This window comes from Doryrhamphus excisus, chromosome 20, assembly GCF_030265055.1.
Source record: "Doryrhamphus excisus isolate RoL2022-K1 chromosome 20, RoL_Dexc_1.0, whole genome shotgun sequence".
Classification (NCBI taxonomy): Eukaryota; Metazoa; Chordata; class Actinopteri; order Syngnathiformes; family Syngnathidae; genus Doryrhamphus; species Doryrhamphus excisus.
The window spans coordinates 15209645-15234508 of NC_080485.1; the positions used below are offsets into that span (position 1 = coordinate 15209645).

The following is a 24864-nucleotide window of genomic DNA, read 5'->3' on the forward strand; positions in this document are numbered from 1 at the left end:
GAACGGACTAATCAGAGACATTATTACGTTGGACACATCTGGAACGTCACTCGCCCAAACGGTTGGCGGCACGGTAGCAATTAGCGACGTTTTTTATCAACAGGAAATGGAAGAATCAAAGAGTTTGTTCTCAGCAGGAGGATGATCTTCCCTCGTCAATATCGGCGAGGAAGCGACTTTTTTTTAACGCGGCTTTCAACTCCTTTGCCCAGGTTCAAAGGAAAACATTAAGAAAGCCAACGCATAATAACGCGCCGCCGTTGTCTATTAGCGGCGCTAAGACTTGGGGGTTTACGGCGCGGGGTTCTGTAAACAAAAGATTAAACCAAATCGAGCCGCAGAAAATGAAAGGAAAACACGAGCGAGGTAATGAGGGCGCAGACGTGCCTTCTGACCAGATTACCGTCGCCGCAGACTACTGGAGAGGAAACGGCGTGATTGAGCTATTTCACCGCACGGCGAGTCAACGCCGCTGTACTCGCGCTAAACCAATGCGTCCTGCTGATGGCGTTGGGTGCAGCACTGACCTTTGGTAACCTTTCGGGGTCGCCGGGGTGTCTGGGGATGACCTTCTGCAGCCTCTGGAAGCCGTAGTCGATGGTGGGCTCGTTCAGGGCTGCGCACGAAAAAGGAAGAGCGGCGTTAGAAGAGACGCTAATTGAGCAATCTGTTAGCGTGTACAGAAGAAACCATTTCAACAAAACCTCAGGGGTGACAAACCCTTTCATAAAGATCCGCAGCTCCGTGGGTGGCATGCGTGTGCGTGTGTGTGTGACGGGAAATGACACGGTTCCTCACGACACTCCGACACTGTCGCAGAGTGTTATTCCATTAACAGCCATGATGACCTACATCAGGACCCCCTCCCCCCTTTTGAATCCGCCTGCGAATATTGACTCCCGCTAAACTTCTTTTAATCTAACAGAGCTTTAATAATCTGCGAACGGCTGTCCGCACATTGATCTAGTGTAAGCCGCTGTCATCTCGCACTTCCGCGCCGACCCCGCCGCCGCCGCCGCCGAGCGCGCTGTGATGTACGGCGGCGGATCCCGCAGAGCCATCAATCTTCCCCAGCCCTCAAATAGTAATCTGGAGCACCAGGCACATCGGGCCATGAATCAGGGGCACAAAGTAAATGAATCATAAGCAAGACTTTGGCGAGAACGGGGGCCGCTTTATGTCTGACAGTCCTAATGGGTAATTGAAGGCTTCCTCGCAGCTCCGCCCGATGCTAAACAACCATGTGGACGCTCATACTGGAGAAGAAGGGAGAAGAAGGGAGAAGAGGGAGAAGAGGGAGCGGGGTAAAAAGGGGGAAGGAAGGACTTAATAGAGAACATCACTTCTCGATGTAGATATCATTTTCAGCAGAGTAACTCGGCCGAGCAAAGGCGCTCCATAAATCAATGGCTTTCTATGGAGACGAATACCGAGCGGCTGCCTCCATTCATCGTTCAGCCTGTAATTTGGCCCATCACTCATGACTCAGCATGTAATGGTAATGGTAATGGTAATGGTATTGGTAATGGTTTAATTTCATTTCAACATGCATCAGATTACAATTGAATGCATCCCATAATCAGTTCCCAGTTCCACATGTCCGAAAGGAGTAGGAAGAAGCAAAGCTTATTGAATCCTATCCCTCCATCTGGTACTTTAACAATCAGTAACTGGTACATTTGTTCACTTCCTGCTTTCCTAATATAATTTAAGTTTTTTTATTTAATTTAATTTAATTTTATTATTTTTATTATTTATTTTGTTTATTATTTTTTATGATTTTTTATGATTTATTATTATTTTTTGTAATTGGTAATAGCTACATTGGTTATAGGAACATATTATTTTTTAATTATTTATTATTATTTTTTTGTAATTGGTAATAGGTACATTGGGTATGTTATTATTTTATATTTTATTATTATTTATTTTATTTATATTTAGTATTTTTTATTATTTTTTGTAACTGGTAATAGGTACATGGTTATAGGTACATTGGTTATATTATTATTTTTATTATTATTTATTTTGTTTAATATTTTTCATTAATTTTGTATTATTTATTATTTTTTTGTAATTGGTAATAGGTACATTTGTTATAGGTACATTGGTTATGTTATTATTTTTATTATTTATTATTATTTATTTTGTTTAATATTTTTTATTAATTCATTTATTATTTATTATTATTATTTTTGTAATTGGTAATAGGTACATTGGTTATAGGTACATTGGTTATGTTATTATTTTATTATTTATTATTATTTATTTTGTTTAATATTTTTTATTAATTTATTTATTATATTTTTTTGTAATTGGTAATAGGTACATTGGTTATGTTATTATTTTTATTATTTATTTTGCTTAATATTTTTTATTAATTTTTTATTATTTATTATTATTTTTTGTAATTGGTAATAGGTACATTGGTTATAGGTACATTGGTTATGTTATTATTTTTATTATTTATTTTGTTTAATATTTTTTATTAATTTTTTTATTTTTTGTAATTGGTAATATGTACATTGGTTATGTAATTCCAGCATTAACGCCACACAGCTCGCCAAACCGGCTCAGCGCCAGCGAAAAGAGATGGAATGGAGACACGTCCCGCCGCACGCACCCACGTTGCGTGTCGGTGCAAAAACCGGAGACCGGCGTCCGGTAATTGCCAGCTCGAGCGTGATCAAATGCAGCAATTATGTGTTCAAGCGTGGCGCTAATCGATAGCGACTACGGCGCAGTCATATTCTACCGTATTCCCTCACACGCCGCTGGAAACCTAATTTGACAGGTCATCATCATACCCATACCCCCCCACCCCCCAACCCCCACCCACCCAAACAAAACGACACAATGCCCGCCTCACAAAGTGGACAAACGCCGTCTCCTCCTTAATAAAGGATTGATCGGCCATATTGATCGGACATGACAAGGCTGCGGCGAGGAATTCGCCCTCTTTTCTTTGTTATTTCCAACCCTATTCTTACCCAACCCCCCCACCCCCCCACCACGCGTGTGCATACACACCTGCCCGGCGAGCGAATGTGCATACCCCGCCAGACCCCGATGTAAATTGTGTATGTGTAAAAAGCACTCCATAATCAGGCCATCCATCATCACAGGCTGTCAGTGGGCGCTCTCAGGGCGATACATCACGCTCTCCTGTCCGCCGCCTCAGCTGGGGCCTGCACCAGCCGCCAGGCATGCTGGGAACGCAGCCTGAGCGGCGCTCGCAGCGGGACCAGACCCGGATCGGGAAGAGGTGCTCGGCGGGGATGTGCCTTTGCCAATGATAATGATGCCCAAACGGCAGAATTAGGATTCACGCGATCGGGAAAACGGGGATAGGATATCCTGCGAGAACGCGTTAAGTGCTTACACGTGTGCGATGAAAAACATCGGCTTCTTGTGACGACGCGGCGTTCTCTCATCTATCACGGAGATGATCTTTGTAACAAGCGCGGCGTAATGAAATTGGTGACACGGACCGCCATCTGCTATTGATTTCATGCAAATGCTGGTGACAGCTGATGGAGACTCGCATTAGCGCTAAACGCCGCTGTCAGTTGATGAGTTGACACTTTTGTAGCGCCGCCGCCGTGTACACCGGCGCAGACAGACACAGACAATGTCGATAATCCTGGACGAGCTGCTGCTGATGTATACACGCCACTTATACGCCGGATGGGAAAGAAAAGCTTTTTTGTTTTTTTGTCATTCGCGGAAAGATTTCCTTTCATCTTCTCGAATGATTTGAGCTTCTCGCTTTTCTTTTCGGTACCACACACGTTGACAGCCAGCGTCCTCGAGGAAATGCAGCGTCGCCTCGTTCTTTCGGTGTTTGCTTTCACAACAACTACATGACCGATTTCGGGGGAAACCACATTGAATTTGGATGTGGATCCAGGATTTCCGTACTTTTCTCCCATTCCTAATTTCTCAGAGGATGATGCTCTAATCTTAATAGCACTTAATAACACTTTTAATTCGCAACAATCGGCCTTGGCGGAGGTCTGCGCTCGACTGAGTTCCTTTTCTGCTTTTCATCTGCAGCCCCGCCCACCATTCCACCAATTAATTGATTAATTGATTGTGAATTTTGCATAATTAACTGTCAATTCATCACATATTGATGCAACTCGGAGGGAACCAGTGTGCAGTACGAGACTGCCACCAGCGGGGGCGCTGCCGATTCATTCATTCATTCATTTTCTACCGCTTATCCTCACAAGGGTCGTGGGGGTGCCGGAGCCTATCCCAGCTGTCTTCGGGCGAGAGGCGAAGTCGCCAGCCAATCACAGGGCACATATAGACAAACAACCATTCACACTCACATTCACTCCCAAATTGGAAGAAAGCACAACGAGAGAAAATTCATTCGTTTTCTACCGCTTATCCTCACAAGGGTCACAAAGGGGGGAGAGGGGTGCTGGGCCGAGAAGTAGGGTCCACCCTGGACTGGTGGCCAGCCAATCACAGGGCACAAAAGGCAGAGGAAAGTTTATTTCAGCTGATCAAACTTTTTTTTTTAATGACATTTACTATTTTGGGTAATTGAGTAAGGCGAATATAGGGGTGCTATTTTATGTCTAGAGGGCTCTAATAATTCATTCATTCATTCATTTTCTACCAGGGTCGCGGGGGTCGCTGGAGCCTATCCCAGCTGTCTTCGGGCCGAGAGGCGGGGTACACCCTGGACTGGTGGCCAGCCAATCACAGGGCACATATAGACAAACAACCATTCACACTCACATTCATACCTATGGACAATTTGGAGTCACCGATTAACCTAGCATGTTTTTGGAATGTGCGAGGAAAACCGGAGTACCCGGACAAAAACCCACGCATGCAGGGGGAGAACATGCAAACTCCACACAGAGATGAGCGAGGCTGGAATTAAACCCGGGTCTCCGTTCCAAATGTGAAATTTGTAAATAGTTAATGGTGCTATATTAGTAAATAAATAGTTATTTTCATGTAAAACAACCATTTGTGTTGTTTATGCTGGAGCCTATCCCAGCTGTCTTCGGGCCGAGAGGCGGGGTACACCCTGGACTGGTGGCCAGCCAATCACAGGGCACATATAGACAAACAACCATTCACACTCACCTTCATACCTATGGACAATTTGGAGTCATGCTAATTAACCTAGCATGTTTTTGGAATGTGGGAGGAAACCGGAGTACCCGGAGAAAACATTTATATACAGTACATATATATATAGTATATACACTACGAGCACAACTGCATTCAGTCGCATTAAAAGACAAGAAGACGCCATATTGTACGCTAACTGGGACAAAGATAAAGAAACAGGGCCTAACCGAGGTCCTTATTGTCCACCTTTAGTTTTTAAGCCTGGCTTAGGCCCCATGTGATGAAATCGTCCTTGTTTGGAGGATATGACTGAAGAAGTGGGGGTGGGAGTGGGGAGTGGGGGGGTAAGGGCGTGGATGCCCCATCCTTGCTGTGATGGCTGCAACGGAAACATGAAACCCTCCACAGACATCCCATAAATCCCACCCAGGGTGGGGAGTCTAGCCAAGAAGGGGGTGAGTCGAGTTTGGGGGGGGGTGAAAAGGGCAGTTATGATACGGGGTGGTGGATTGTTGTCTATGTGGGGGGTGTGGTGTGATGGTGTGGTGGTGGTGGTGTAGTGTTTTGCTGGCACGTTCCAGTCACGCCCGCTTCCCGGCCCGCGGCCAATCAATACCACTTTCCTGTTTTAGAGGTGGGTAATTATGAGGTGGAGAGATTGTGTGACCTTTCACCCCTGCTGCATTACCGGCCTGATATTAAGATAAATTGCCTGATTTTGGGTAAACATATGCTGCAATTCAAACTGTCAGCACTGGTTTGCTCAGGGATAATTTGTATTGATCTCCTGGCTTCTTCCCCATTTTGCTTACTGACCTCACGGATAATTAGAGAAAAAGAGACACGGGGAGGTAAGGCAGGACCTGCATTTGAATACTTTGTAGAGCAGATGAAGAGCACCGAGGGAGGGGGGGGCGCAGCAGGGAGAGGGGAACATTATGGACTAATAGAATTTTCATTTTGTTCTCTTCAAATTTAGACAGGTTACACGCTCTGTCCAATTACGGCGCCGCTTGTGATCCAGATAAGAGATTGAATTGTTCCAAAGCGAGCGTTCCGTGGTTATTAGATTAGAAATTGTCATTTGGAAAAAAAAAAAAAAAAAAAAAAAAAAAAAAAAAAAGCACCATTCCCGATGATCCTGCCTTTTAGGAATGCTGTTTTGGTGGAGTTTTCTGACGTTCTCGCTCTTCCGAGCCGGGCGATCAAGTTTCAGAATATGAAGAAATGGAATGCATGACTCGGTTCTGCAGCTGCGACCGTATCGCTTCCAATTTTTTTTTTTTTTTTGAATCCCGCGCACGCGTGTGAGCAAACATGTGGACGGGATCCAGTGGAATTCCGTAGTCTGGAATGTGCACTTCCCGATCTTGTTTTGGATCGGACGCTCTGACCGATGAGCCAGCTGAGAGAAACACGCCGGGCGTGCCGTCGCTCCTTACGAGGGAACAAATCGGCGACGCTGCGATACGCCAACCGTGTGCCCGGCGTCCATATGGAAAACGGGAATATGAACATAGGGAAATGTTTGAGCGGGGCAGTAAATTTAAGGGAAATTGTTCCTTGTTAAGTCTGCGAGCCTGAATGGAAGCTCGCGCCCAATCCCGGCATTCCTGCCAGCCATTACAGCTTATTACGATAACTCTATCTTTCCAGGAGATAAAAACCTAGCCTTGTTGCCATTTGCCAGCTATTACTTTCGCTAATTATACTTAACTGCTTCGAGCTTATCTCCACTCCTCCTACACCGTTGAGCAGTTATTTTTTTTTTTCTCTTCCCCCTTAACACAAATTAGAGGTGGAGTGGGAGTCGGAATCGGGGGGGGGAGACAAATAAACAGCACAGGCAGAAGTTCATTCAAGTGTTATTGCATTTGTGACTCGTCAAACAGCGCGAGCGAGCGAAGCCTCCGAGGCACCTGCGCACATCTGTTAGAAGGAAGCGAGAGAGTTCTGAGCACTCATTCCGGTCACAAGCTCATCTCGCCGAGGTCTGGAGACATCCAGAGAACAAGAAAATAAGGGTTTCACAAGTCAATCCAGACGCCATGCTTTGGACTCCACAGCAGAAAAGCGGGCGCTGAGAGAGCAGAAGACAAGCATGCAGATGAAAAACACCAAAGACAAATTGTCGTTTTTTTTTTTTTTTTTGTTCTTTTTCCACTGCAAACCCACGCAGAGCAAACCTCATCCGCCTTGACACTGACCACATCATCTCCATCCACGGTAGGCAGTTAGCACCGAGCGATTCCACCTCCAGCAGCCTCGAGACGAACAGGAAATTAAAATTTCAAAGATCTGCAGTTAAGATAAATCAATGCAGAGAGATCAATGTTCATTGAAATTTCATGAACTTTGAGCCGGCGCGGATGAAAATAGCAAGACGGTTACAGTGCGCGGCAGATATTGCCCCCTGCAACAGATAAAATGTAATTAAGACGGTTAACAGGGAGCAATGATAGGGACCGCACATCCATAATTCCAACCCGCTTTCTTCATATCGCCGGTATTATTAGAAAACGCCAAAGACACCTGTTCAATTCCCCTTAAATGACATCTCAAGTATGTGTGCCGGCCTCTCGAAGGACAACGGCGGCGGCGGACCACCCCCCCCACCCCATCACACATTACCGGCCAGCAGAAATCAAATGGGTTCCCTTCACAGCTGATTGCGAGCGCAAATTAATATTGTAAAATGAAGATCAATACATGGACGGGGCGCCGATCGATGGCGGCTAAATTACGAGCGCGTTTTCCCCCTCATTCAAGATGAGTTGTGTTTTCCTCCCAAAGTCAATACCGCGCTGCCTCCCTCATTCATTTCTCAATAAACTTGCCGATGAATTTCAATCAAAATGCGGCGATGGGGCGGTTGAGTGTGGGGGTCGGGGGGTGGCGGCTGTGTTAAAGCCTGCTGTGGGATGGGGGGGGCGGATCACGGATCACTGGCAAAATGGGGCAAGAGCACGAGAAGGGGAAAGATCCTCGTCTATCAAGATCACTCCCTCCTCCTCGGCTGTCCGTCTTCGCCGCGTTGGAGGACTGATGCCGTGACTCGGCGAGGACAATCCATTACGAAACACACCTCTAACGACACTGCAGGGGGGGGGCAAAAAGTGTGTCCAATTAAAATGAAATCAATGAATGTGGGAGAAAACACACACCCGGACTTTCATCTTTTTTTTTTTTTTCTCTCTCTCTGAAAAATACCCACAATGCACTTCGCATGCCCGAGCAGCAAGTACTTATTTCAATCAATTTCCTGTAGCCGCATTTCACAGGTCACTCGCTGATAACACGCCGTGGAATAATGCCCACAGTGTGCTTCTCCAAGCCTACCTGACAAGCTGCCTTGACAGTGGGGGAGCGCGGCCACGTGTCACGTCAGCCCCCCTAATTGGACACAAGGACCTTCCCACTGCGGGACCTTGTCGCGCTCCACGCCGGCTCACAAGGCCTTCAAACGACGGGCCCGTCTAGCTTGGCAGTCGGAGTCCTGCTCCTCTATCCCGCCGAGCCGGCGCTAAATACCTCGCTTGTAATGAGACAGGCAGGTACGGCTATTGGATAACACGGCTTGACACATGCTACTAGGCGGCTGCCAACTGGTTACAACCCACTTGGCTGCGGCCGTGACTTTTTATTAACGCCCAACACGGCACTGCGGTCATAACTTATATCATAATCATACTGTATATGCAATTAAATGTATCTATTTACTTAAAAACACGATATCTTTGCAGGGCAGTAGGCAACGCCTCATTTGATGGCGTTCCCGACCCAACCCTTTGGTACAGGAAATGAAAAAGGAAACTAATCAGTTTTGGAATCTCGGACTTCAAAACGGAGGGTGGAGAGAAGACCTCAAGGATAGGCACGGTTTATCAGATCTTGGTCCAAGACCGAGATTTGGGTTGTTAAAGACATCCGAGAAAAGGAACTCGAACAATTAGTCGTCCGGAAAAACATCAAATATAGACCTCGTCCTCGACGTCGGCTCCAACCCCGCGTTGTTTTTCCATCCTTTTATACCTCGCTGACACTTCCTGATCTCCACGGCTTCCATCGAGTGAAGCACACATGACCCCGTCGTCCTGCCGTTGATGAATGACTGCCTCATACCCGTTTTGTCAGATTTTGGTGCAGCCCAGTCGATAGCGTCACCTTGACGAGCAAAGTTTGCGATCCATCAGCCCCCCTCAAGGCTGTCTGGGATCGCATCTCAGGCCTGGTAAAGCGCAGGCGCTGCTGCATGGGGGGGCATCTGCTCTGATGCTCGGATTCGGAATCCTTCAAGCAGCGCGGCGCCACCGGCTTGTGAGGTCGAACGAATCCCACAAAAAAAAAAACACTTGACTTGTACTAATAGCCGAGAAGCCACGCTGGTCACCAAAGGTCTGAAGACGAAGCACCCTGTCAGGGCGCGGCATGGGAAATTAGCAAATAATGTTCCCTTCCCCCTGACAAATGTGTGACAGCTCGCCTTCGCCAATCATCCTCTCCTAACGTTATGATGCATGTCCCGGATGCCCACTGGAGGATACAGGCGAAGTTTACTGACCCTCAATTTACCCGTGACAAATGGGGGTCCTGGTAAATGTGCGTTTTCTAGGGCGCGGAAGGGCTTCATTTTAAGCAATGGCGGCTACGTGGATGTCACTGATTAGGATAAATAGCGTCTGAGTGTGTTAGGACTTGCTTGCGGAGCCACATTACCGGGGGTCCGCGTTGTTGCCCCCTGGAGGGGGGGCGCTTTGGCGGAAAACTGGGCCGTGATAGAAAACCAAAAGCTCTGATGCAATTAGGAGATTAAATTGGAGAAATTGTTTTTATTTATGACTTTCTCTTTGATACAGTGCGCCGTTAAAAAAAAAAAAAAAAAAAAAAAGGTTACGGTGCCCGCAAATGAGCTTGAAAATGTTATTTTAAAAAGCGCCTGATCACACTCGCCCCCCCCTCCCCGGTTGAGAGAGTGTAATAAAGTATCGACTGGAGGTACACCTCGGACTTTCTCCTTTTGATTTTCTACAACCTTGCTGACAGTCGGTTGGAGCCGTCCTGTCCTGACCAATGGATAACCAATACATGGATTAGACAGAGGACAAGCTTCCGAGCTCCGAGGGGACAACACTTTGTTGAAAGCTAAAGAGGTATAGACTGTAAATGAGCCCGCAGGACGTTGCTGTAAAAAAAAAAAAAAAAAAAAAAAAAAAAAAAAAAAAAAACACATGGCACATATGAACTCCTCGAAGCGGCCGGGTAACGGCGACCTGGTGAACTTTTATGTCCTTTTGTCTGTTTGTCTCGTTAGTGTTAAAAAACGTCCGAGAGGAAATGCCAGCAGGAACATTCGACACCGCGGGGTGCTCTCCTTCGGAGAATGGATTGTGAGTTTTGGAAGTGGTTTGGAGGTAATAACCCGAGTTGAGGACGTGCCCCTCAACTGCTATTGCAGTTGACTCTGGGTAATTTGTGGTAATTTCTTTGAATTGGGTGACTTACATTTCCACAATTAGGGTGGCGGTGCGGAAGAGTCAAGCGTGGAAAGGAGGGAAAAAAAAAAAAAAAAAAAAAGCACGGCTGAGGCCATACGACATCGAAAACCGCACCTTGACTGTTTTTTTTTTTTAAGGAAGTAAACTTTTCTAGGTTGCACGGCGGTCGAGTGGTTAGCGAGTAGACCTCACAGCTGGGAGTTTTCATGTTCTCCCCGTGCATGCGTGGGTTTTCTCCGGGTACTCCGGTTTTTCTCCCACATTCCAAAAACATGCTAGTTGCTAATTAGCGACTCCAAATTGTCCATAGGTATGAATGTGAGTGTGAATGGTTGTTTGTCTATATGTGCCCTGTAATTGGCTGGCCACCAGTCCAGGGTGGACCCCGCGTCTCGCCCGAAGACAGCTGGGATAGGCTCCAGCATAAACAACACAAATGGTTGTTTTACATGAAAATAACTATTTATTTACTAATATAACACCATTAAATATTTACCAATTTCACATTTGGAACTGAGACCCGAGTTCAATTCCAGCCTCGGCCATCTCTGTGTGGAGTTTGCATGTTCTCCCCGTGCATGCGTGGGTTTTCTCCGGGTATTCTGGTTTTCCTCCCACATTCCAAAAACATGCTAGGTTAATTAGCGACTCCAAATTGTCCATAGGTATGAATGTGAGTGTGAATGGTTGTTTGTCTATATGTGCCCTGTGATTGGCTGGCCACCAGTCTAGGGTGTACCCCGCCTCTCGGCCCGAAGACAGCTGGGATAGGCTCCAGCGACCCCCGCGACCCTGGTAGAAAATGAATGAATGAATGAATTATTAGAGCCCTCTAGACATAAAATAGCACCCCTATAGTCGCCTTACTCAATTACCCAAAATAGTAAATGTCATTAAAAAAAAAAGTTTGATCAGCTGAAATAAACTTTCCTCTGCCTTTTGTGCCCTGTGATTGGCTGGCCACCAGTCCAGGGTGTACCCCGCCTCTCTTGCTCGAAGACAACTGGGATAGGCTCCAGCACCCCACCGCGACCCTCGTGAGGATAAGTGGTAGAAAATGAATGAATAAACTTTTCTATTGATGAAAATGTGTCATTTTTTCACAGCTAATAGAATGTGAGCAGGATATTGAGACATAATTTAATTTATTTGTTTTTTATATTTTTTTTTTGTAAATTTAAAGCTGGATGTTAAAGCTTTATTTATTTTTTTACTATTATTTATTATTATTTTTTTTATTATTATTATTTTTTTTTTCCGAATGCTACACTTGGAAAGTTTGTGATACAGCATAACATACTGTTTTAATCTAATAAAAAAGTTGTTTAGTAAATGCATATTGCTGGTGTAATTCAGTTTTTCCAGGAAATAATCTTTAACTACAAGAAAAAAAAAAAATATCGCCTTGTTAACAGTATCGTGATATCGTATCGCCAAATTCTTGCCAATACACAACCCTTATGTCAAAACATCATCGCCACCATCAAACAAAAACTTTTATTGCATAAGTCATCCATCATTTAAGAATATGCAAGCATGTCTTCCATAACATCTTGAACGCAACCTGAGGCCGCAACGAGGTGTCATTTGCCGATATCACTAGCCTAGCCTCAAACATAACCAAATCCACAGAATCGGTCCAAACTCCTTCTCTCAAGCGTCAATCCTTGCGATCCACAGGAAAGAAGCAGCAGCGAAGCCGGACCCCCCCTCTCTCTTTTAATTCACTAATCAATTGTACCACCATGGCCTCCAGGGGTAATTGTATCTTTCCACTCGCTGCAAATGTACCGAGAGAAGATGGAGCGAGAATAAACGGGGGGGGGCGAGAACAAACTCGACAAAGATAGAGAGAAAGGGGGACACGTTTCCTCGGTAAAACCTGATGGTAATCGTCCCAATCCGCTTAGCCTCTGTGACTAATGGGGTCTGTTCTTTAGGGACCTGGCACTTTCACCGGGGCGCTATAGAAGCCATTAATGTCTTAACTTATACACCTTCTCAAGACTGCGCGCTAACACATGTACACACACACACACACACACTCACACACACACACACACACTCGTGCACTCCCAGGCAAACAGGGACACTACACTCCTGTTTCATTATCCCGCTGCCTTGTTGGCCTTTGCTCCGCTCCTGCTAGGGAGGTTAAACGCAGGAGAGCGGGGCCAGACTGCACGGTTGGAGGAGAAGGGGACGCATGGCTGAAGAGAAGGGGGGGGGGGTGTGAGGAGCGAGGGTCCGGGGAGGGTCTTGATGAGAAACAGCTGCCCCTGGATGCAGGGATCTGGATGAGGGGGCGAGCACCCCCCCCCACACACACACTTTGCAATTCTGCCCGTGCTCAAGGCCAGGGCTGCACTTCAGGGCCGGGGGCGGTGGGAGTGGGAGTGGGAGTGGGGGGGTTATAGTGAGAGTCTGTCCATCAGACAGAGGCTTCCAGGTCAGACAGGCTCTGACCTCTTCCACCTCCGTCTCCTCAGCAATGATGACAGATAAGACCACCACTTCCTTCTGTTCGCCAAGATAATCAGATCCCTCACTTTTAGTGCGAAGCAACACCTTTCTCGCTTGTTACGTACTCCTCTCACAAACAAAATACACACAGATAAAATACCAGGAACTGAACCCGAGACCCAAATATCCAGAATCTTAGCCACCAGATGCCCACATTAAGACTTCACTCAACTGAGGACGATGAAAGGTCAAACAAATCCTTCTTCGCCCATGCCTCACACTTCCGAAAAGTTCTACAAAAGTCTGTGAACTACTTTTTTTCCAAAATCCCGATCTTTCATTAGTATCGTCACTAAATTCTACACCGAATCTTGCAGTTTTTTCCTTCACCTATGCCGCACCTCTCAGGTTTCTTGGACCTTATTTTCATTCTTAGTCATTCATTCTTAGTCATTCATAGTCTCTCAGCAGAATGAAACCATCTTTTCATTTTAATCAGCAACAAATTGAACGGAATTGTGTCTTTTGGTCCTTCAAAACTATTCAGATGGCTGCCCGAAATATCTGAGTTTTCTTCCATCAGCGCACACCTCTAAAAAGTGTCATGGAACTTATTGAAGTACCGTATTTTTGTGGACTATTCAGCGACTTTTATTGTTAGAACTTTCCTTCCAAGATGACGTAATGTCTGTTTTGGTCACGTAATTTGTAAAATAAATTACCCGCAAAAAATGCGACTGAAACTCCAGTGCGACTTATGTATGTTTTTTTCTACCTAATTACCGTATTTTCTGGACTATAAGTCGCTCCGGAGTATGAATTACACAAGGCCAAAAATGCATAATTAGGTAGAAAAAAAAACATACATAAGTCGCACAAGGCCAAAAATGCATAATTAGGTAGGAAAAAACATACATAAGTCACCCCGAAGTATAAGTCGCACCAGTACAAAAAATGCATAATTAGGTAGAAAAAACATACATAAGTCGCACAAGGCCAAAAATGCATAATTAGGTAGGAAAAAACATACATAAGTCGCACCAGGCCAAAAATGCATAATTAGTTAGAAAAAACATACATAAGTCGCACAAAGCCAAAAATGCAAAATTAGGTCGAAAAAAAAAACATACATAAGTCGCACCAGGCCAAAAATGCATAATTAGTTAGAAAAAACATACATAAGTCGCACAAAGCCAAAAATGCAAAATTAGGTCAAAAAAAAAACCATACATAAGTCGCACAAAGTAAAAAATGTATAATTACATAGAAAAAAACATACATAAGTCGCACTGGAGTATAAGTCGTATTTTTTGCTTGTAATTTATTTGAACTATTTGACCAAAACAGACATTACGTCCTCTTGGAAGGCAAGTTCTAACAATAAAAGAATAGAGAACAGGCTGAATAGGTGTAAGATATGCTAACACAATGCTTATTCAGCTACATAAAAAATAAACATGAACAGAAAAGGTGTCCAGTGTTTATGGAACATAAATTTTCATTTTCATTTATAAGTCGCTCTGGAGTATAAGTCGCAGGAACAGCCAACCTATGAAAAAAAGTGCGACTTATAGTCCGGAAAATACGGTACTTACTAATTATCAAAGAAAGCTATGAAATCGAACAGTTTGTCATTCTGTGGAGTACAACAATTAACAACAATTAAATGTTTTTCCTTTAAAAAAATCCATTATGCTTGTATGTGTTCTTCCATCTAACAAAGTGTCAGTGAAGTAATCCTACTGACTAACAAACAAATAGTCATGTCCGTCCATCGCAACAATGTTGCATTTCAATCAGTGGTTTCAGCAAAAATCCACATCTGGCTTAACATTTTGTATTTTCTTCCTTCGGCCTTGCCCCATCCGTTCTAAAAGTTTCCCGGAACTCTGAACGACTTTCCCCCGTAAGTCTACTAACTAACCAACGGCCATGACAGCAACTCCACTGTCAGTCCGTCCGACACAACATTGTTTCATTTAAATCAGCAGCTGCTTCATTTAAAATAATCCAGATATGACTTAGAAAATTCCGTTTTCTTCCATCGCCCCGTGGCACACCCTTCCTGAAAGTTTCCCGGCGCTCCGTTAACTACTTCCCCCCATAATCCTACCGACTAACAAACAAACGGCAATGAAAACAAGTAGACAGACACTTCATTTGAATTGGTAACATAAAACCAACACTCTTCTTTTCCAAGGTTTCTGCGCCCTAACGACCCGAAAGCGACAAAAACAGAAACCCAGCCACCCCCCCCCCCCCCGACCACCCCCCCCCCCAACCGTTTCCCAACAGAAAGCTCGATCTGTCTCGTATCAATCCAGATAAAGACAATTGGCAGAATGAGTCATCCTGACAGCTTGAGTTTAACAGAGCTCGGCAGCGACCTTGTACATCAGAAGGTCAGAGGGGGATCGGGTTGCACTTGTGGAAGCCCCCCCACTCCTCCTCGCCACCACCCTCCATCCCCACTCCCATCAAACAGCCTTTTCCCTCTAAAACAGTGCAGATCTTGCACATTTTTTACATTGAGCCAAGGCGAGACCTTGGTTAGTTCATTACCGGAGGCTGAGAAAGGAAGGTTTTGACTCACCAGTGTAGACAAATCTCCCAGGGGCACCTTTGCAGAACTGCTTGGACTTGTAGGACAGCGTGACTTCCACAACGCCGGGAATGTGCCGAGGTGGAGTCTGGACGCGGATAGCGTGGGGAGTTATCAGCTGGATTAGAAAGGAGAGCAGAAGAAATAATGAGCCCCCTTCCGCAATAACAAAACCGGTTTTGTCAGCGTCGGGCGGAAGCGCTACCTCGCTCCATACGAGCATGGTGCCGAACACGACTTGTAGGCCGTCAAAGAAGTTGTCCCCTATGATGATGACGGTGGCTCCTCCGGTGGTCCATCCCTCGCTGGGGCTGATAGCCTTGATGCACGGGGTGGCTGCTTATCCAAGACAAAGAGAAGAGCAAATTCAGCACCGAGTCTTCGACACGCGGTGGCCATTGCACATAGACACGTTAGCGTATCACGTCTACATCCGGCCCTCACAAAGACATATCATGGAGATTGCCTCTGCGGGGGAAGGAGGCGGGTGGAACGGATGAGGGGTGGGGGGGATATGATGGATTTGTCCTTTAAGGCACGGGAATCAAAATCATTTATCAGCGCGGCGGAGTGGTGTAGTTAAGCAGACCCTTCAAATGGTTGACTTCACAAAGGCTAAACGCCGGGCTCGCCAGGAAAATGATTTGATGTTGCAAATGACGTGTCAGGGCAAATGTAGACATCGGAATTGATTAAGCGCATGCCGGCGTGTACAGTAAGAATTTCAAAGTTGGGGCCCGTTGTAAATGAGTCAGGAATAGACGGCGTTAAAGTGGAAATGACAAGCGCAAGCTTTGCTGCTTCATGTTGTTTCATTAGCTTTTGTTCTGCGTCGCAGTGCTTTCGGCTTTCCCGACGTCGACGCTCATGAATTATTCACACTTTGTTTTTCTTATCTGTTTGTCTCATTGGTTCAGTCCACTCGGTCCCGCGGATATCAGAGAAAAATTTGGATAAAATCAACCATATCTCATACAAGATATCCATTTAGTAGAATCAGCTTGCTACTTATTTTGGTAGTTTACCTCAAAATCCTGCTAGCTAACAAGCTAACCAACGGCCAGTCATTCTACACAGCCAAAAATCCCCAATGAAAAATCCTGATGACAAACAGTAGATAGTCACTGAGTATATTTGCAAATTATTTTCCTTTCAAAAAAATAATCCAGATCTCCTCTGAAAATCTATGTTTTCTTCCTTTGCCCGAGTCCTGTACCTCAACAAAGTTTAATGAAACTTACTTGAATAGTTTTCCCCATACTCCTGCTAAGTAATAAACAAACGGCCGTGAAAATAAGTAGTCACTGAGTAGACTTACAAATTTTTTTCCTTGAAACAAAATAATCCATATCTCCTCTGAAAATCTACGTTTTCTTCCTTTGCCCGAGTCCTGTACCTCAACAAAGTTTAATGAAACTTACTTGAATAGTTTTTCCCGTACTCCTGCTAAGTAATAAACAAACGGCAGTGAAAATAAGTATATAGTTACTGAGTAGACTTGCAAATTATTTTCCTTGAAGGAAAATAATCCAGATCTCCTCTGAAAATCTACGTTTTCCTCCTTTGCCCGAGTCCCGTACCTCAACAAAGTTCAATGAAACTTACTTGAATAGTTTTCCCTGTACTCCTGCTAATTAATAAACAAACGGCTGTGAAAATAAGTAGATAGTCAATGAAACAAACTTGTGTCTTTATAAAAAAAAACTCCAGTTTGCCGTTGATTATATTATTATATACTATTAACAAACGAATGGCTCTTATAACTAGCTCGTCACTCAATCTAACACATTTTCTTCCTTGGCCCAAGCCCCATACCTCCAAACAGTTTTTTCCAACATATTTTAGTAGTCTTCTTCACAAAGCTGCTAACTAACAGGCAAGCAGCCATGGCAACAGCTAGATGGTCTAGATAGTCTAGATAGTGGTCCCACAGAGAGCAACAAGCCTTTACTTTAATCAGCACCACATTCTACATACTACGAGTGGGTACTTTCTTCCTTAAGTTAAATACAGTTTGCTGGTTTCTTCCTTCGCTAGCACAAAATTCTGCACAAAATTGTGCCGTTTTTTCTTTGAAAAAAATTGTTTCTTTCTTCGCCCAAGGTCCCCTAACGACAAAAAGTTTCGTAGAACTCGTTTGAATAGTTTTTCCCATAGCTAACAGCTAATAAACTGCAGTGGAAAAAACTAGATCGTGACTAAGTAGATCGGAATAATGTTATGTTTCAATCAGCAAGCTGGTCATAGAATTAAAAAAAATAATTAAAAAATCAGGAATATTCCCGTATCCTTCACCTACACCTTTCCCTAAAATTTGAATCTGCACAAATTGTGCCATTTCTTCTTTGAAAAAAAGTATTTCTTTCTTCGCCCAAGGCCCCGTAACGACAAAAAGTTTCATAGAACTCGTTTGAATAGTTTTTTCCCATAGCTAATAGCTAATAAACTACCGTGGAAACAACTAGATCGTGACTAAGTAGATCGGAACAATGTTATGTTTCAATCAGCAAGCTGTTCATAGAATAAAAAATGTTAAAAAATCAGGAATATTCCCGTATCCTTCACCCATACCTCCAATTCCGTAGCACTTAAGTCAGCCATTTTCCCTAAAATTTGAATCTGCACCAAATTGTGCCGTTTCTTCTTTGAAAAAAAGTATTTCTTTCTTCGCCCAAGGCCCCGTAACGGCAAAAAGTTCTGTAGAACTTGTTTGAATAGTTAGCTAACAGCTAATAAACTACCGTGGAAACAACTAGATCGTGACTAAGTAGATCGGAACAATGTTATGTTTCAATCAGCAAGCTGTTCATAGAATAAAAAATGTTAAAAAATCAGGAATATTCCCGTATCCTTCACCCATACCTCTGATTCCGTAGCACTTAAGTCCGGCATTTTCCCTAAAATTTGAATCTGCACCAAATTGTGCCGTTTCTTCTTTGAAAAAAAGTATTTCTTTCTTCGCCCAAGGCCCCGTAACGGCAAAAAGTTCTGTAGAACTCGTTTGAATAGTTAGCTAACAGCTAATAAACTGCCGTGGAAACAACTAGATCGTGACTAAGTAGATCGGAACAATGTTATGTTTCAATCAGCAAGCTGTTCATAGAATAAAAAAAAATTAAAAATCAGGAATATTCCCGTATCCTTCCCCTACACCTCCAATTCCGTAGCACTTAAGTCAGCCATTTTCCCTAAAATTTGAATCCGCACCAAATTGTGCCGTTTCTTCCTTTAAAAAATTCCCGTTTTCTCGACAAGGCGCGGGAATTAGTCAAGAACAGAGGCTGTTAAAGTGGAAATGGCATGCGGTCGGCGTCGTCGCGGCTTCCATAACGTCAATGAACGCTCATGAATTATTCACGCCGATTTTTTTTTTCTTCCTGTTTTTCTGTGATCGATTCAATCCATTTCATATTGTTTATTATTACAATGCTTTTCATCCGTTGTGACTCGCGCGGCAAGGGTTCCACCGTACGTCAAGCGTGCGACTTGTTATTATAATCTAATTTGAGTGATCTGGCGCCTCACATGCGCCGTCGTTTGATGCATTACCTTAATATGGCGCTCGGCACGACGCCATGTTTACCGCAGAAATAGCATGACAGCTATCCATAAAGCAGCCGCATCAGATTTAATCTATTTCCATCAATATCTTTTGGAATATACAATGAATTACGGGCGCGTTTCGTTTTTTTTTTTTTTTTTTTTTTTTTTTTTTTTTTTTTTCTTCCGCCACCGCTGGCTGGCTTCTTTCTCTAAACCTCGATTATCCTTTCCATCCAGTGAGTAAATCACAGTCGGGCCGTGTTGTATGGATCACCTCCGACAAGACATCTCCCTTTGTTTGCCTTGCTGTTGGGCCTGTACGGGTCATGTTTGCCATCTTTGCCTGCCCATAACGTGCACACACACACACACACACACACACACACACACACACACACAGCGGTACTACAGGGAATCTGACTTTAACAGGCGCTGTTGACTTCATGCTAATCACCTCGTACAGATTTTCATTTGTGAGGCCTGGAGGAGTGACATTTGCTTTCCTTAATTGCGAAGCGGAGCGTCTGAAAGAGGACCAACCCTCTGCGGGCGCGCCGGGCCCCCCCCAAGCCCCCCCCTCTAAGGGCCTGACCTTCATCAGTGCGGACGATTACAGCAAATAATTCACCCTTCAAAATTACTGTAAACAAATTGACTTTGGGGAAGAGAGCGAGAGCGAGAGCGAGGAGGGAGGTAAGGGGGGGGTTATGATGGTGACTGTGACTGTTTGGGAGTGAGTGGGGGGGGGGGTGCAGCTGCAGCCTGAAGCTGACGACAGACACACACACACACATTTGTGTCCTCCCCAAACGCCCCCACACACACCCAAGGAGAGACAGTGACTGGGGTCCAAAGCCGCCCCCCCCCCCTTTTTTTTTTTTCCCCCGTCCATTTGCATACGTCTCAATGCACAGGCAGAGCGGGGAGCATGTGCTGAATGGGGGACCGTGGCAAAGTGGATTACACAGTCAGCGCTGGCGATCTGATGACAGACACGCACAATCTCCCCCCCAAACCGCCACCCCCACGGCCACCCCGATGAAAGCAAATGAAAGTGGAAACTTTACTACATGACAACAAATCCACCTGTTTACCCCCCACTTTAAAAAAAAAAGTGAACAATCCTGTTTTTTGTTTTTTTTTCTGGTGTAATAATTTTTATAAAAAGTGAGCGGCGGCGAGGTCACGGCGCCGCTATTGTGACACTCAAACAGGTCTGATGTAGCCGTCCTTTGTTCTGCCTGCTGAAATGTGTTGTAATTGTGCTGTGGGATGTCCAGATGGTCGGTTGATAGTGCAGCTGATGGGATTATACCTTTTACCTCTCCCTAGGCCATCTGTTCCCTTTGACGCTCTTCCTCCCTCGCTCTCTCGCTCTCTCGCTCCGTCTCTCTGCCTCTCAACCTCGCTCGCTCCTGCTCTCCTTTGCGCCCCCCATCTTTTTTTTTTTTTTTCCTCCCTCTCTTTCTTTTCCTCTTAGGCCCAGCAGTCTGGATTCACTTGTCTTTATTGCATAAACCCTAACAGCATTACAGCCACTTGGCATGCAAATGAGGCAGGCGCTGCAGGCTCTATGCTGAGTCTCCTATATTGTCTGGGGCTCTATAATAGTGAGCTAAGGAACGTGCATGTGTGTGTGTGTGTGTTGGGATACCACACACGTGTGTGTGTGTGTGTGTGTGAAAGACTATTTGTGAGCATGTTTATGCACCTTTAAGCCTGAATCCATACATGTTTGAGTGGCAGGCAACCGCATTTGTGTCTGAATGCATAATATGCTTGTTCTGTGACGGGGCACACAAGTGGGCGGGAGGGAATACCGTGACTGGCAGACGCTTCCCAGTTTGGATCAGCACCAGGCTGCTCATTGATAGCATGACTTTTCTTATTGGCATTATTCATCTAACGGAGGAGTCCAAGACTTATTTTGCGGCTTTTCTTTTTTATTTTATTTAATCGTCATTTTATTCTGAACTTGGAAAATGTTATACATTTTTAATGAATGACAATCATTTCTTATGATTTATAATATATCTGAGCTGCAGGTGGCACTTGGGAGCAGATCCAAATAATTTGGATTAATATAACACCTTTTAAGAGACCCAAGGGTGCTTATAAAATGGAATATTAAGACACTCTGATCAATGTAAACATCATTGCACGGGTGTCCAAAATGTACACTGGGTGCCACTTTTGTCCAACAGATTATTCTTATTGACCCGTGTTCTAAAATAAAAAAAACAGTAAAAATGGGGGGAGTGAATATAATTTTTGTATTATTATTATTATTATTAATTATTATGATTATTTATTATTATTATTGTTATTATTATTATTATTATTTTATATATATTTTATTTATTACTTTATTTTTATTGTTATTATTATTATTTAATTAATAAAAAAATGATGATGATAAATGTCGCCAACAGATTATTCTTATTGACCCGTGTTCTAAAATTAAAAAAACAGCAAAAATGGGGGGAGCGAATATAATTTTTATTATTATTATTTTATTATATATATTTTTTTATTACTTTATTTTTATGGTTATTATTATTATTTAATTCATATTAACATTAATAAAAAAATTATGATGATAAATGTCGCCACCAATAAAAAGCTGACATGCAAGATTTTTTTTTTAACATAACTTCTTTATCTTCATTAGTTGGTTCTGTCCAAGTGTGAGGCAGATAGGTGCAGCAGCTTAAGAAAAATAAAGAAAAGCATTTTTTTTCCCAACTTTAGTTCTGTTTAAAGGCAAAATTAATAGATTTTTACTTCCTGTTTGAGGAGAAAACGCCATAGAATGTAAATCAAAGTTGTGGGGGGGTACAAAGGCCTGCTTTACCTTTAACCTGATGGCGCCGTACTCCACCGGCGATGGTCTGATTGACCGTGGATGTTATCAAGGTAATGTTACGCTCTGTTAGAAATGATATAGCTGTGCCGCCTGTGAGCCAATAGGGGGCAGCACCTCTTGATCAATGCAGGGGAGGCAGGGGGGACGCTCCTCAGGCTCCATCCCTGTGCCAGACGCATCCGAGTCCCCTCGCCTGTACGCTCAAGTCCCGAGTTGAACGTGTTGCTATTTTAAAGCCACGCCGGACACCAGCGGAGTGTGTGTGTGTGTGTGTGTCTCATATCTTTGTGTGTGTGCAAAGCCAGCCATCATTGTCTGGTGCGTTTTGGGACATGAACGCAGGGAAGGGGGGGGGGAGTAGAACACACACACAGCCATGCGTAGGGTGGGTGTGTTAAAGTTATTAGACAAAAAAAGACATGTTCAACCGCGTGCTTGACAGTCGCTGCTTTTCTGTCTTTTACAAGGTGTCACTCGGATGCTTTGAAGGGTGCGATGAGGAGAGGAATAAAGGATGGGTTGGGTTAACCTGTAAAGAACACACACACACATATACACACACACATACACAACACAAGTGAGGGGAGGTGTGTGCTGAGACGAGGGGGGGCATCCCAAGGGAGCGGGGGAACACGGAGGCGAGGGCTCAACCTCTTTAATTGCTCTCCTCATTAAGAAAGTGGTTGCTAGGCGATCCACACCTATCGTGTCATAAACGTGAAACACACAAACAGAACGTCAGCGAACATAATGACTTTGCTGCTCCGGGCAGGACTTTAATTATTTGATTTTGTTCTCCAGTAGAGGAGTCATTAATAAAGACAAAAACAAATAGATTAGCTTTTTTTCACCCCCACTAGGACTGTGGTGGAAGATATATTAATTGTCTGCTGTTTTTTATTAGCGCTTGTTGTATTAAACATTACATTTGTTTTTGGTGGTGGAAGCATTAATGGCCATTAAATGTGCGGAGAAGCTTTCTTTCGCTGGCTGCTGTATAGAAACTGTTTGCTCTGCCGTAATTGGCCCTTGAAATGTGAAGATAAGCAATTTGCACAATTGCCTCCAGTCTGTTCTCTTGTTTTCATTTTTTTTTTTTTTTTTTTTTTACTCCCTGGTACGATCCTTCAAGCCAACGGAAAAGGGTCACGGGGTTATGTTTTGTGCTTTTGACTTTTTGGATTTCCCATGGTTTGGTGGTCCCTATTCTCTCTCTCTCTCTCACTCGCTCGCTCTCTCTTTCTCGGCCGTGCAGGCAATCAGTCTATCATATGGAATCAGTTGGAAGAAAAACAGTAAGTTCTGTTTTTCTCATAGGTCACCCCCCCACCACACACACACACACACACACACACCATTTAAACCCCCTTTTCGACTTCCTCCCCCTGTTTCTGCTCTCTCACAGTTAAATCTGCAGAACCCAATGACAGGAAATTGACCTCACAGCCCAAATTCTTAAGCAATTTGATCATGTTTCACCTCAGCTTTTAGGACAAATGTAGGTGCATTAGGAGACGAGACGTTTTTTTTTTTTTTTTTTTTTTTTCAAATCATAAATACGCCGCTGGTTCCAATCACGGCAATGGCGTCTCAAAATAAAGTGATGATAGTGAAGGTGGAATATAAACTAAAGACCTTCAACCAGGTGCGTTTGCTTGGAAGGATGGATGAGAGAAGATCGAGAGCGAGAGTGTGAAGAAATGATAAGATGCAAAAATGTGCCTACCATTCTCCAGATAAGGAGGCGTACCTTCTGAAGGGTCGAGTCTGCGAGCCCTTCGCCCATGCTTGGAATTGTTGTGTACGAACATGTTGTCAGAGACGGCCAACACGTGGCCGTCCACGTTGACGGTCGTCGATACGACAACCTGCGGGAAGAAGGACATTTGTTAGGTTCAAAACGTTTGAGGCAGCCATGCTGGAATGGGATCTCATATTCATACATAGAGAGATAGTAACATATTATTACTATGATATTATTATCGTCTGGTATTATAGCAATAGTATTTCAAATAATTCTGTATGAAAGAAAATCACTGAAGGCGGCACGGTGGACGAGTGGTTAGCAGACCTCAAAGCTAGGAGACCAGGGTTCAATTCCACCCTTGGCCACCTCTGTGTGGAGTTTGCATAGGTTTGCACGGGTTTTCTCCGGGTACTCCGGTTTCCTCCCACATTCCAAAAACATGCTAGGTTAATTAGCGACTCCAAATTGTCCATAGGTATGAATGTGAGTGTGAATGGTTGTTTGTCTATATGTGCCCTGTGATTGGCTGGCCACCAGTCCAGGGTGTACCCCGCCTCTCGCCCTGGGATAGGCTCCAGCACCCCCCGCGACCCTAGTGAGGATAAGCAGTAGAAAATGAATGAATGACTGAAAAAGCGTGCAGGCCACACAGCTAGGGGACCCGAGTTCAATTCCACACTCGGCCATCATTTCTCCGGGTACTGCGCCCCCCCGTTCCAAAAACATGCTAGGTTAATTGGCGACTCCAAATTGTCCATAGGTATGAATGTTGATAGTCTATATGTGCCCTGTGATTGGCTGGCGACCCCACCCCTGGAATAGACTCCAGCACCCCCGCAACCCTCGTGAGCGTTAGAAAATGAATGAATAACAAATAAATACATGATACACAAAAATATTTTTTAAATTAAATATTTTATATTAAAATATATTTTTAAATATATCTATATTTTAAAATATATTTAAAATATATTTTTAAATATATTTTAAATATAATATTTTAAATATTAGAAAAATAATAAATGGGGGGTGCAAGATACGGCCAATA

At 44.0% G+C, this 24864-nt stretch overlaps 2 protein-coding genes across 9 annotated transcripts in view; one reads left to right on the top strand and one right to left on the bottom strand.

Moving 5' to 3' along the window:
* mgmt (O-6-methylguanine-DNA methyltransferase) overlaps positions 1-24864 on the top strand; it is a 269091-nt gene that overhangs the window by 170858 nt on the left and 73369 nt on the right. The gene's annotated exons all lie outside the window — the stretch shown is intronic.
* ebf3b (EBF transcription factor 3b) overlaps positions 1-24864 on the bottom strand; it is a 118059-nt gene that overhangs the window by 15712 nt on the left and 77483 nt on the right. For 2 of the 6 annotated variants that reach the window (XM_058058101.1, XM_058058104.1), the window contains exons 8-11: positions 23796-23937; positions 15866-15999; positions 15652-15778; positions 528-616 (exon numbers count right to left, since the gene is read on the bottom strand). In XM_058058101.1, the coding sequence (XP_057914084.1) occupies positions 528-616; positions 15652-15778; positions 15866-15999; positions 23796-23937 (492 nt within the window). The remainder of the gene's footprint in view (positions 1-527; positions 617-15651; positions 15779-15865; positions 16000-23795; positions 23938-24864) is intronic. The other 4 variants (XM_058058103.1, XM_058058106.1, XM_058058102.1 and 1 more) reach the window with 2 other exon arrangements.